At 34.7% G+C, this 13,542-nt stretch overlaps 1 protein-coding gene across 17 annotated transcripts in view; it reads right to left on the bottom strand.

The window, feature by feature from the left end:
- Window positions 1-13,542, bottom strand: part of LOC106624388 (uncharacterized) — a 132,219-nt gene that overhangs the window by 7,233 nt on the left and 111,444 nt on the right. For 16 of the 17 annotated variants that reach the window (XM_036364982.2, XM_036364935.2, XM_036364937.2 and 13 more), the window contains 2 exons: window positions 12,977-13,133; window positions 5,701-5,852 (listed from right to left, as the gene is read on the bottom strand). In XM_036364982.2, coding sequence (XP_036220875.1) covers window positions 5,701-5,852; window positions 12,977-13,133 — 309 coding nt within the window. Of the gene's footprint in view, window positions 1-5,700; window positions 5,853-6,351; window positions 6,454-12,976; window positions 13,134-13,542 lie in introns of those variants that run through there. The other variant, XM_036364983.2, reaches the window with a different exon arrangement.

Raw genomic sequence — 13,542 nt, 5'->3', positions numbered from 1 at the left:
GGTAAATAAAGAAGACAAAGAAAAGACGGCTTTCAGCGTTGGAGATGGTCTATGGCAATTTACAGTAATGCCCTTTGGATTATGTATGTGTGTTAAAAGGATTACACTGGAAGACCTGTTTGGTATACTTCGACGATATCATCGTGTTGGGTAAAAGCTTCGATGAACACCTTAAGAACTTGGAAGAGGTTTTCCAACGGATAGCTAGCGCTGGTCTAGAGCTGAGTCCAAAGAAGTGTTCCCTTTTTAAAAAGGAAGTAAGCTACTTAGGACACAAAGTGACAACGGAGGGCATTTGCACAACTAATGAAAAGATAGAGGCAGTAATTGGCCCACTTCTTAAAATTTACATATATTGCGGAGTTTCCTTGGACTGTGTTCTTATTATGGACGTATTTGATTCGTTCCAAATTTTGCCAGCGTAGCTAGTAGCCTCCATGAACTCACGAAAAAGAACAGAGTTTTTGAATGGAATAAAGAACAGGAAGTGGCTTTCCAAATTCTGAAGAAACGGTTAAGTACTGGGCCAATGTTAGCATACCCGGTCCCAGGATCAGCATTTATTTTGGATACGGATGCTAGTGGATTTGCAGTAGGAGGCGTTCTATCACAAGTCATTGATGGACATGAGAAAGTGCTCGCGTATTACAGCCAGACCATAAGCAGGCCAGAGAGAAATTATTGTGTTACTCGGAGAGGAGAGAATTACTGGCGTTGGTGAAGAGCATCAAGTATTTTCATAAAAACCTTTGTGGCCAGCGATTTCGGGTGAGGATGACAGATCATGCTGCATTAAAATGGCTTCTACAATTCAGGAACCCAGAAGGATAGTTGGCACAATGGGGTAAGAGACTCCAAAGTTACGACTTCTCTGTAGAACATCGTAAAGGTAGTAGTCATGGAAATGCTGATGCCATGTCCCTTCGTCCCTGTAATTTAGAATGTAGACATTGCTTTTAAGCTGAGGCCAAAGAAGACATTATAGATGTCCGATTAATGACTATAACAGCAAGAAGATCCAGAGAAGAAATGCCTGCAGAAAGCCCAGTCGCAAGGGCTCATTGGGCCCAATGGAATAGTTTAAAGTTAGTGTCTGACTGCTTGCATCGCGTATGGGAAAGCGAAGATGGCCAAAGTTCCCGAACTGTGATGATTGTTCCGAAGGTAAGAATTCCCAAAGTTGTCAACGAGCTGCACAACGGTCCAAGTGAAGGACACATGGGTATCACTAGAACTTTGGAGAAATTAAAACAAAGATTTTATTGGGTTGGTTGTCATCAATCAGTTACGGAGTGAATCGCCAATTGTGTCGAGTGCTTTGCTGCTAAAGGGCCGAGGTGCCGGAGTCATGGTCAGATGAAGCAGCAATTCAGGTGCGCCGTTTGAGCGAGTTGCCATGAATGTAGCTGGTCCATTTCCTATCAGTAAATTAGGAAATAAATATGTTTTGGTATTCATGGACTATTTCAGCAAATGGCCATAGGTATACGCAAATCCTAACCAAGAGGCAGGAACAGCGAATGTATTCATCAACAGTTGGGTATAGAGATATGGTGTTCCAATAGAATTACATTCTGGCCAAGGGAAAAATTTTGAATCAGCTCTAATACAGGAGATATGCCAGAAACTGGGTATCCGGAAAACCCGTATAACTGCAATACATCCGCAGTCCGATGGCATGGTGGAGAAATTCAATCGAACTTTGAAAGAATATTTGAGAAAAGTTATGGACAAGTATCAAAAAGATTGGGATACCCATATATCCTTGTTCCTGATGGCTTATCGGTCTGCTGTACAAGAAACAATGGGGCAAACTCCAGCAAGGGTAATTTTTGGTAATGATCTTCGACTACCGATTGATTTAAAATTTGGAATTAACGCCAACGGAGGAAGGAATGCTAAGGAAGTCAACATCATCCTAGAAGATGAGATGAGGGATACACATGGGACAGCGCACCAAAATTATGAGCGATAAAATAAAAGCAAAATACAAGGCAATAAACTCTGAGAGTTTTATTGAAGGCGATTGGGTATTGTTATATAACCAACAACGAAAGAAAGGGTTGTCTCCCAAATTACAGTACAATTGGGAAAGACCGTACCAGGTTATTAAACGACTCAACGATGTTATGTATCGTATACAGACCATTGGAAACCAAGGAATAAAATGAAGGTGGTTCATCTGGAACGGCTTGCAACATTTTGTACCGCAAATATGTCTAATCGGGACGATCAGACTTAGGTGGAGGGCTGTGTGGCGAACACAAATACCAAAACAAATCAGAATCGATGATAAACTGCCAGAAGCAACTAGACAGCGAATTCGTAGTTGCCAGAATGTTCTAGTAGCGAACTTTTGTTAAAATCTACTATGTAAGGGCTACCGGGTTGTGCAGCAAACACAATTCTAATTAGAGTGTTTCCGTATAAAGAGCAATTGAGCTATAAGCAATAAGTTGTAAACTCTAGTAACGAGTAATAAGTGTTAAGTTGGTGGAATTAGAAATAAAGATAAGTGTACGAGGTGTGATCAAAAGAAAAGGTGAATTTTGAATTTTTTTAAAAATTACTTATTTATTCAGTAATATCTATTTTGTCCCCTTCAAAGTAATCCCCCTCGGATATAATATACCTGTGCCAACGCTTTTTTCAATCCTCGAAGCACTACTGAAATGCGCTTTTCGGTATGGCCATCAGCTCTTTCTTCGATTCTGACTTGATCTCATCAATTGTGGCAAAACGCTTTCCTTTCATTGGTTTCTTCAGTTTTGGGAATATGAAAAAGTCGCAGGGAGCCAAATCTGGTGAATACGGTGGTTGAGGCATGATTACGGTTTTGTTTTTGGGCAAAAAATCACGAATAAGCATTGATGTGTGAGCTGGTGCATTTAGCAATTTTGGAGCAAACTTTGCTGTCACACATTTCATGCCCAAAACAATCGAGAGACATTGAATGACATGATCCGATTGACATCTTCTGCAACTTCCCTAATAGTGACTCGACGATTTTCAAGAACAAATTTTTTCACTGTTGCGAAGTTTTCTTCGCTTGTTGATGTGGTTGCACCTCCAAGTTGCTCATTGTCATCAACATCTTCTCGGCCTTCTGTAAAGCGCCATTCCATTTTTAACGCACAATTTAATGCATATTCTTTGATCCATTTCTTTCAAGAGTCAAATATCGAAGAGTACACAAAAATATGACTAACCTTTTCTGTTGTCAAAAACAAACTAATCAAAATTGGCTAGTAATGCAAGCACATGACAAACATAAGTGTACGATTATAACAAAAAAACAAAAACAATATATCAATAATTAAATGTACACAGCTCGCGAAAATTCAAAATTCACCTTTTCCTTTGAACACACCTCGTATAGCCATTAAATTCGGACTTTTATTTAACAATCCAGTGATAAAACTCAAGTGTGAGTTACAAGGTAGACGATTTATCGAGAAATCCGTTACACTATTGTTCAGTATTAGACATGTAGTGATGTAAGTTGTGATGGAAATATATATAAATTTTTTGATCTTAGAATCGATTAGTTGAGCACAAGAATCAATTCTTTCGCTTTTAAACGATTCTAATTTAAAATATTAATAATTTTTTTAGTTCATACATTTATTTATAAAATCGCAATGCCAAGAACGGATTACGGATTTGGGTTAAAAAAACTTAATAAATTAAAATTTAAATAAATTAAGATGTGCTTCGCACATTTACACTGAACATTAGATCCAAAATTTACTTTTTCAAAATAAATCCACACGGCACTAAGCGCCATATAAAAAGATATATATTTGTATGACTTTGTATCACACGGTTTGTTATGATATTGTAACGGATTTCTAAATAAATCGTCTACCTTGTAGCTCACTCTTGAGTTCTATCACTGGATAGTTAAATAAAAGCCCCAATTTAATGGCTATACACTTATCTTTATTTCTAATTTCAAGAACTTAACAATTATTGCTCGTTCACTCAACAATTATTGCTCACTTCCTGCTTATGTCTCAATTGTTCTTAACACAACACTCTAACTAGAACTGTGTGTGCTGCACAATCTGGCAGTCCTTATATAGTACATCTTTAATAAAACTTCGCCTCTAGAACATTCTGGTAGTCGTTCTCTTCTTGGAGTTAATTCCATCCGTTTTGCGGATACCTAGTTTCTGATACATCCCTTGACTTAAAGCTGACTCGAGATTCTATTCTTGATCAGAACGTAAATTCATTGGAACACCGAATCTCGTTATCCACTTGTTAATGAATGCGTCCGACACTGGTTCAGCCTCTTGATTAGCAATTGCGTATAATTTTGAAATTTCGTTGAAATGGTCCTTGACTACAAAATCTTGACTATTTTCAAATTTATTCGTGGGAAATAAACCGTCTTCATCCACTCCTATTTGCTCAACTAGCGGATCCGAATTGCACTGTTTCATCTGGCCATGACTCCTCATATTTCGCAATCCTCTCCATAACTGATTCAACCAGAAAAAACTTTGCTTCAATTTCTCCAAGATACCCTTCTCTTTGACCTTTGTACTGTACGTTATGAACTCCAGGAATTCTAACCTTTGGAACAACTATAAGTACTCGGGAGGTTTGCCCATTTTCGCTTTTCCATACTCCATGCAAGCAGCCACACATCAACTTTAAACTGATCTGCTCTGCCCAATATGCTTTTGCGACTGAACTTTCTGAATTTATTTCTCCACTCGTTGTACGTTGGTTCAACTCCACATCATGCACTACACCATCCAAATCTGGACCTTCTTGCAAAGAGTCATCCGCTTCAGGTTGAATTTTATCCTGCTCTTCCACCTGTGAGGCTGGTATACAAGCTTCTTGCTCTTCATACTGTGAGGACCCTGGTTCACACGCTTCCTCCTTATCCAACTGTGAGGACACCTGCGTTGCCATACGCAGGTCCAACTCTTTCGCTGCTGACAACTGGGCTGACAAACTCTTAAAGAACGATTCCAACGCAACACAAATAACCTCTACTGAACATTGAGTCACTTCCTTCTACAATGTAAAAATTAATTCAATCTGCCCATCCCTTTATCTGTCTCAAAATAGCTCACCTGACAAAATGTGGCATACTTTAATAAAATAAATGAACAAGTTTTCTTAAAAATTATGTGGTTTACCGCCGAATATACACGAAATTGGTCTAGATATTGATCTAAACCATACATGCCTAATACTATAAATTGCGATCCACTTGTTGGCGTTTTCACATCAACTCATTATATTATATTAAATTTAGCGTTAACGCGAAGTAAAATATAGTAATAAAACTAAGGAAGTCGATGACCTTCAATATAAGTTAATAAGATGAAACAATTGATTGTCATCCATCCACGATTTCCTAACTTTACCTAACGCATGAAGCAGGAGAGATAGTAGTAGTTGTTTAGATAATAGTTTTCGACTTTCTATGAAAAATCAAAGCTTATTCAAATAGTCTACATTTTTAAACAAATTTTAATCAATGCCAAGTAACTGCAATCATCAAATAGATTACGGCGTATATATATCAGTAGCTGAAATAGCTAGCCATCTAATTCACACTTTCAGTATTTAAATCCCTTTTGGTTATTGTTTATACAATTAGTGAATAAGGTAAATATACAGATAGGTATGTAGTTACTTATTCTTAAAGTTTAAAAATGTTTATGCAAAACAAACCTGCAGTATTTGGCTGGCTTCAAATGCGGTACCTGGTAGTAAAATAACCGGCGATGACACATGACCCGACTCCACGCACAGCATATTGGGAAATTCATCATCCCCAAAATCGCTCATTTCTCTTGCTTGATCTATCCATGGATTCCAAATAACTGCAAAATAATTTAGATTGTATACATGTAAATCACGGATATCACATTCGTGTTTTTTAGACATTGCATACGTTACTGTAATGAATCCGAAAATAACTTGAGCTCAATGGTCATTTTATTATGTGAAATTTTATTTAATTAATTTATGGTATTGGCTTTATTACTAAATATTATGTTCACATTATAATATAGATTTATACTAACAGTTTGTTATGTAATTAAAAGAGTTAATAACTAACTATTAAAATAATATTTAAAACTAATAGAACTCAGTTCATCGGATTTTGATCTTTTGTATTTATTTCCCTTGAAACTCGTTCACTTATGCAATGAGATATCCAAATTGATATCCAAAGTCAACGAAGTTAGAAGTAAAAGTGTGTATTGTCGCCTTCGTTCAATGAATTTCATACAATTTTACTTTTGTTTGTAAATTTTTTTTTTTTATTTAATTCCAACAATTATAACAAAAGAATTAAATATTTATCTATATATATATAATATATAAAAAAGTAGCGTTTTTCTTTTCGTTTATGACCGATGGACATCTACACGGTTGGAGATTTTTTCAAACTTCCTTTTGCAATGAGTTGCTATTGGTCTAGAGATGGATTTTGAAAAAAATAAAAATAAAATTTGGGAACAGTAGCAGAAATATACTCATACAAGTGAACGATACATTTTTGTATGTGCGTTATAATAGCATAAAGCAGAACCAGTGAAAAAAGTAGTGCAAGAAAAATATAATTAAAATATAATGCTGTACGTGTTTCTCCAGTTCATGGATATTTCGGAATTTAACAATGCCTAAATAAAAATTAAAATTAACTAAAAATATAATTTTATTTGAAAGTTAATAATAACTTACGTATATTATATTTCAAAACTCTTTCGTTATTTATTTATATTTTTTTATCACAAAAAGAGTTATTAAGAGTAGGTATTTCAAAATTTCCCGAAACTCTTTTGGAAATGTGTGTCGAAAAGAGATGTATACAAAATTTGCTTTTGGAAAAATCGTAAACATTGACAGTTACTGTTCGTTTGACTGTCAATGGTGACAGTACTAAAGAATGCAGCTTTTCATTCATATGTCAAGCTATAGTAAGCAATATAAATGGTAGGGGTCTCTTTTTAACAATAACAGTGACGGTCAATTGAAGGGTAAATTGACCGTCAGTACTGACATAACAAATGTGAGTATAATGATAACCCATGACCAGTTTCTTGTAGGGGTCGTACATAGCAAAATAAAAAAATTTGTTCTGTTGGTTCGCGTTGCAGTGAAATTAAATCGTGAGTGTGAAAATTCAATTGAGTGTATTGAAGAAGCGTTTTGTTTTTTTGCCATGTCATTCAGAAAAAATAAGCTTTTTTTATTTTAGAAGAAAATGCCGCCGAAAAAATATGATATTAGTAAAAAATACAGGAGGGCAAAAATTGTAGCCAGTAGTAAAGCACAGTAACAGTAACTGGTTTACGTCATCAGATACACCAGAATTAAGCATTTTCTGGAATGTTTGCTAAGCTTGAATTTTACATACAATTCTTTATTTCAAATGACTTCTTTTGGAGCGAGTCATATTGTACATGAAAATTTCATGCCAACTTTCAAGGTATGAAATAATGACTTGCAGTTATGATTCGATGATAACTCATTTTTTAACTGACGAACAGATTCACGGACAAATTTATCATCGTGAAGGTTTATTGCATGCAAATCCTGATGCTGATTATTAATTACTGCAAATTTATTTTATTGGTACTACAAATGCGGAAGTTGATCGGCGTTGTGAAATAGGCCAAAACATAAGAAGAAATCGTTGTCAGACTGCAGAATTTATTGCACGAAGAGAATCAATTGGCGAATTTGTTCAAACTGACTTGGGAAAGAATTCCATCAGATAATCACAAAATTGTCATTAGAGCTTATAGAACGCCTGTCGGTCAACAGTCTGGGCGATTAAATGCATCAACTATTGATGAAGTGGCCATAGTAAGTGTTGGTGACGAATTCAATCCCTGTAACATTGTGCTTCATCGCAGAAATAATTATGAATTACAACGTGTCAGAATTGCACAAATCATACGATGCGTTGCAATATCCATTGTTATTATCAATATAATGTTACGTTGAAAATGGTCAATTATTATGGAAGTCACTAGGCCCAAACTGTTCGATTTCGAGTAAATGATTCGATGGTGCTGTTCGCAGAATCAACAGGCACCATCATATAGATCTGCGTGAATTTTTGGCAACACTTGCTATCACGTTCTACTGTCACTTTTTGACCGCAATTCATGCAAATAATCGGCAACACTAAATTTTTGTCTGCTCATCAGCAGAGTATCAGCAAAAATGCAACACAGTAGCTGTACTGCTGCAATTATTACGTAGCTCGAACGCACCCATATTGTGACGAACATGGATGATAGAATAAAATCGAATCGTCGATAAATTGCCAGAATCAACTAGGCAGCGAATTCCGAGTGGTGAAGTTTTGTTAAAGATCTACTATATAAGGGCTGCCGGATTGTGCAGCACAGTTGTAGTTAGAGAGGTGCCGTATAAAGAGAAATTGAGACATAGTAAGAAGTTGTAATCCCGGATAATGATTAGCATAACGTTAAGTTGTTTGGATTAAAAATAAAGATACTTAAGTGTGTAGCCATTAAACTAGGACTTTTATTTAGCAATCCAGTGATCGAACTCAAGAATTAATTACAAGGTAGACCATCAATCGAGCAATCCGTTACAATATGTAACTATATTAAGTTTTTTATATTTTTATATTTATTGTTTAAGTTTTGTTTTATAAATAAATCCAAGGATTATTTCATAGAAATGAAGTGTAAAAAGCCATTAATTTAAACCAACGAGAAGTAGATATCAAGGGGAAAAACTATCGATAGTATTACTAGTATTTTTTAAAACTATCGAGTGGTCCGACTATCGATAGTTTTGTAGCTCCCGCTTCTGATTCGAATGTTGATGGTACGTTTATTTCTTCTGACAATTCTTTTGCCTGTACCAACATTTATTCAAAACCTATATCACTTCTATATTTTTGAAGATATATTTAATTTTTTTGCAGTGCATTTGTAGTCGAGATAAGGTCATATTGCTTTGATTACAGCACTATACTGGTCAAATTTATTTCAAATAATATGTTATACTTATATTCATGTATACACATAAGTACATAATTATGTGATATTTTGTGTTATGTATACATATATTATATTTATAATTTGTATTAGAATGCGAAACATATAGCATATTGTTTGTTTAGATACATTTCCTTTGTTCTAAGATATGGTTATTTTGATGATTTTGTGTAATGTTTTGATACGTTCTGTTCATTCAGAGATAAGGTTTTGAAAAATTTTGTTTACTGAAACATAAGATTGTTTTGATCTTTGTTTAAGGTGTTTTGGTGGTGGTGTGCCATTGTTGCAGCGGCCGTTGATTTGCTTCTACCTCGTCTACCATCAGCACCATGTCGAGCACATTTCTTTTGGGTTGTGTTACCAGAATCATCATCTGCTGTTATACCACCATCGTCGGAGAGTTCCATATCGTCATTTGGTTATTTATCGGGGGGATCAGAGTCCAGTGTTGCATCTATGACAGCATAAGCAGTCGGTAGTCGTACTTTATTTTTGCTGCTTGAAATTTTCTTTCTCAATTTACGCTCGTTATCTTTAAACTCCAAAGCTATTAGCATGAAATCTTTTAGAGCAATGGATACGATCGGACATATAATCATCAATTTATCAGCTTTTGTGTGTTTATTGTGAACTTTGGAAGAGCTGAGTAGTTTTTTCTTACTAGTACAGACGCTTCTTCATTCCATCGTTTACATAATATTCTTCTTATGCTTCATCTTCTTCTTCTAAAATGTGTTCGATAACTTCAACTTCATCGTCATCTTCAAACGCTTCAATTTTAACACCAGTTTCGTAAATTGCTCCAAAATGTGGGTCATTTACTCCATTACTATTCCTTGTTGTATGTACATACTGTCTTGAATTGTTCGCAGGATGTTGTTGTTGCGGTTGATTAAAATTTCTAGGTTTGTCATTTCTTTGTAACCTGACATTTCGTCTTTATGGTGATGTCTATGCTCTCTATGTGAGTGAACTTGTGTTGGCTGGCTTTGGTTGAAGCGAGGATTACAACCTTGATTGTCGTACCAAGTTGTTTGGATTATTACTCTAGCGAGTTTCGCTTGTATATATTGAGTTCAGTCCAAGGATAAACGTCCTGACTGTTTCTTGGTTGGCGTAGCAATATTTTTTTGGTCGCCTTGTCCGGCAATTTTGGAAAGTGCCAGATTAAGTGCTTTGGACACTTCGCTATGTTATTCTGCTAGTGTTTTCCTTCCTTGTCTGATTTTTTTTTCATTTCGTCCAGTAAAACGTATAATGGACGTTGTTCAGCAAAGGTGTAAGCCAATCGGTTCATGATTGAATAAAAATTAATTTTTTTGTTGTGGTTTGAAAGGATATCAGCTGCTGGTAATTTTAGTTCTCATAATTCCTAAGACACTGTAGTACCTCGATTGATGACTGTGTTTTTTTATTGCTTCCATGAAAGTCCACACTTGTGACCTTCATGATCTATACTGTGCTTGATTACCGTATAATTTTGGTAATGATTTGAACAATTCCTAATAAGTATATTGAGCTTGAAGTCTTCATGGTTGACTATAGGTGCTGGCTGTGGAATGTTTCGCTGTTCCACTGATGCTAGCCGTTGAGAGAATTCCTGCATTTGACTCTGGATGGTTCCCATTAAAGCAGCAATCTGAGCATGTAGTTGGCCCATTTATTGTTCCATTTTGGTTTCTTCTTAATGTCTTAATTAACTGTCCAATGTTTGAGGACCTGTTAACTTGTGTAGAATTCAATTCCGTTGTTTTATAATCTGTTGTGAATCTTCATAAATTCGCCGCTGTTCGTTTTTTCAGAATCTGCTGGTGATTCATTTCTTGAAGTATTGTCCGTTGTTTCAGGATTTATACTTCTATTTATTGCCTTTAATTTTCACACTTTTCTTAGGCATTTAGTGCTGGAAGTCCTACTTCCTGTGAAATTTTTTATTTTCTTCTTTTGGAATAAAATCTGGCTTTTGGTAAGCAAGTTTTTTTTTTAGTAAATGGAAAATCTTAGAACCCAAGACCTTTCAGAAACAAATTGATACCCGTAACCTATGTCGGTGAATACTTTCATCTTTATAAAATGTTATTTCGATCAATATATCCCACAAGTATTGTTAAAAAGAACGAAAGGACGTTAGAAAAATTTGTCTCCTGGGCAGTATCAAACAATGCTGAACTGTTAAAACTTTTATACAAAGGGATTTGCAAGAAATCCCAATACAAAAAAGATTGGAAATTTTTAAAAACAGATGTGAATTGAAGACTCGTTTTATAAAAAAATAAACAAAGTTTTCAAAGTGTGTTGTGGTTAAAATTAATTTTCTTATTATTTTAAAGTGATTTTTTTTGGTAATTTATTTGAAAAGATAGTTTTATTATAGGTAAAAATATCATAAAATTTAAAGAATTTTTCTATTTTACGAATGAGGTGTACAATATAAGATTCGTTATATTGGACGACCACTGGAATTTTAAAAACGCATGCAGTATGTATAGAAAATAAGAAAAGAAACGTTCGCAAATTAACCAGACTGTGACCAGTGAGTATTCCAATCATGTTCCTACAGTCACTTCTATCGGGTGCCAGTAGGAACTTTGTGAATTTCTAATCTACCGCTTTACACATGACTTTTGCAGTTCCATCGCGTTTTAATCTTCCTTGTCATGCTCCTGTCCAAATCGTAGTATAGCTCAATGCTGATCATGTTAAACAAAAAAATTAAATTTTATCTGATTTATAGAAATATAATGAAACATTTTTCAACAAACAATCATATCTGCCAAAATATCTTTTTTTATTTTCAATTTTCAAACTATTTTACATATAATCATATCTGCCAAAAAAAATTTAATAGAATGGGCAAAACCAGACGTAGTATCTTAACTGCTAGTAGCTGCTAACTATCAAAAAGAAGAAGATTAGATTGCAAGTTACTCTCACAAAGAGCGATATAACGAAAAAAGAGCAAGAAAAAAAAGCAAGAAAATATCAAAATCTTGTTTTTCACAATCACTTCATATCAACCATTGACAATTAGTCAATAGAACTTCACAATTCAAAACAATAAAAATAAACAAAATCTAAGCAAATGCGTCAAATATCGCTTGTATACACATTTGCTTTGATAGCTGTTTCTTCATATGGCAGTAGCTATTTTTTGCTAGTAGAAATTTCACTAGCAGAAACTAGCAGTTCTCTCAGCTTTTTACGCTCTCAACTTGTGCTCTCGTCTGCTATTTTTTTGGGCTAAGAAACGTTTTTCCAGCAGAAACTTTGTTAGCTAGCGAAAGTTAGCATTTAAGATACAAAGCTAATATTTCACAATCCATAAAAAAAAATATTTTTTTCCTATGTCCTTTCTAATATCTTTAAAATATGTGCGCAAAATTTCAAGATAATCGTTAATGTCGTTTCGGCGTGAAAGCGTAACAAACATTCATACATTTACCTTTAAAATATTAGTGGGAGTTGAAGCACAAAATATCAAATCTTATTTTTCCAAAAAATACATACATCGAAAAAACTATGTTTATACTTTTTTCATTCCCCTCAAAAATTTTTGTCATCCTCATAAAATTTCTAAACGGTTGAAGAGCTCAAATATTTGCTACATCAGCTCAAATATACCTACCCGACGCCATTTCGAAAATGATAATGTACCAACTTTATTGCCTGTGGAGGTGCGGCGTAATGCACATAAGACAGCTATAGGTCTAAAAGGGTTGTCAGATCCGACAGAAGATAACATTTTCAGACAAGACCCTGTGATATTATATACATTAGAACGATAGATAGATCTTATAAGAGATATACATAATATCCCCATCATTGCGCCAGCACTCCCCACGTTTGTATTTAATAAACAATTAAGTATGCGGAGGAAGTAAGCACACAAAACCACGAACGGCCACACAAATCGTTCTTTGAATTACATAACCATAATAATAATTTAAAGTTACCTGTGTCAGGAAAATTGTATTTTTGTAATCGCATTTTTCTTCCGGACACAACGTTCGTTATGACATGTTCTTGTGGAGTGTGTTGGTAGATTCGATCCGTCCATTCGCCAATGGTTACTATTTCACGTCCTTCTTGATAAATAGCACCTTCACGAGTCTGCATTATAATTAATGAGAGAAGAAGAGTTTATTATATACCTTTAGATTAAAAAATAGCATATTTCGATGACAAACTATAAAAAAGCAACAATTGTATAAATTTTCAAGTTCAAAAAAATTAATATAATTTTTCATGTTGCTACTAAGTTCTTTCATTAAGGTAGATAAACTTAACTATGTATAAAACTATATTTGGAATTGAAAAATATTGTATCTAACCAAATTTGTTGAAAACAAGAAAAAACTTTAACTTCAGTTGCACCGAAGCTTTAATAGTCTTCATAAATATAAAATATATATAAGTAATGAAAAAATGTTCCATAGAAGCACTTGATTCCGATCATTCAGTTCATACGACAGCTACATTACGGTGCAAAAATGGGCAAACCCAGACGAAAACCACGCCT

The sequence above is a fragment of the Bactrocera oleae genome, chromosome 3, assembly GCF_042242935.1.
Source record: "Bactrocera oleae isolate idBacOlea1 chromosome 3, idBacOlea1, whole genome shotgun sequence".
Classification (NCBI taxonomy): Eukaryota; Metazoa; Arthropoda; class Insecta; order Diptera; family Tephritidae; genus Bactrocera; species Bactrocera oleae.
Note: the sequence above shows the minus strand (reverse complement) of the source record. Positions and strands in the feature narration are given on the sequence as shown.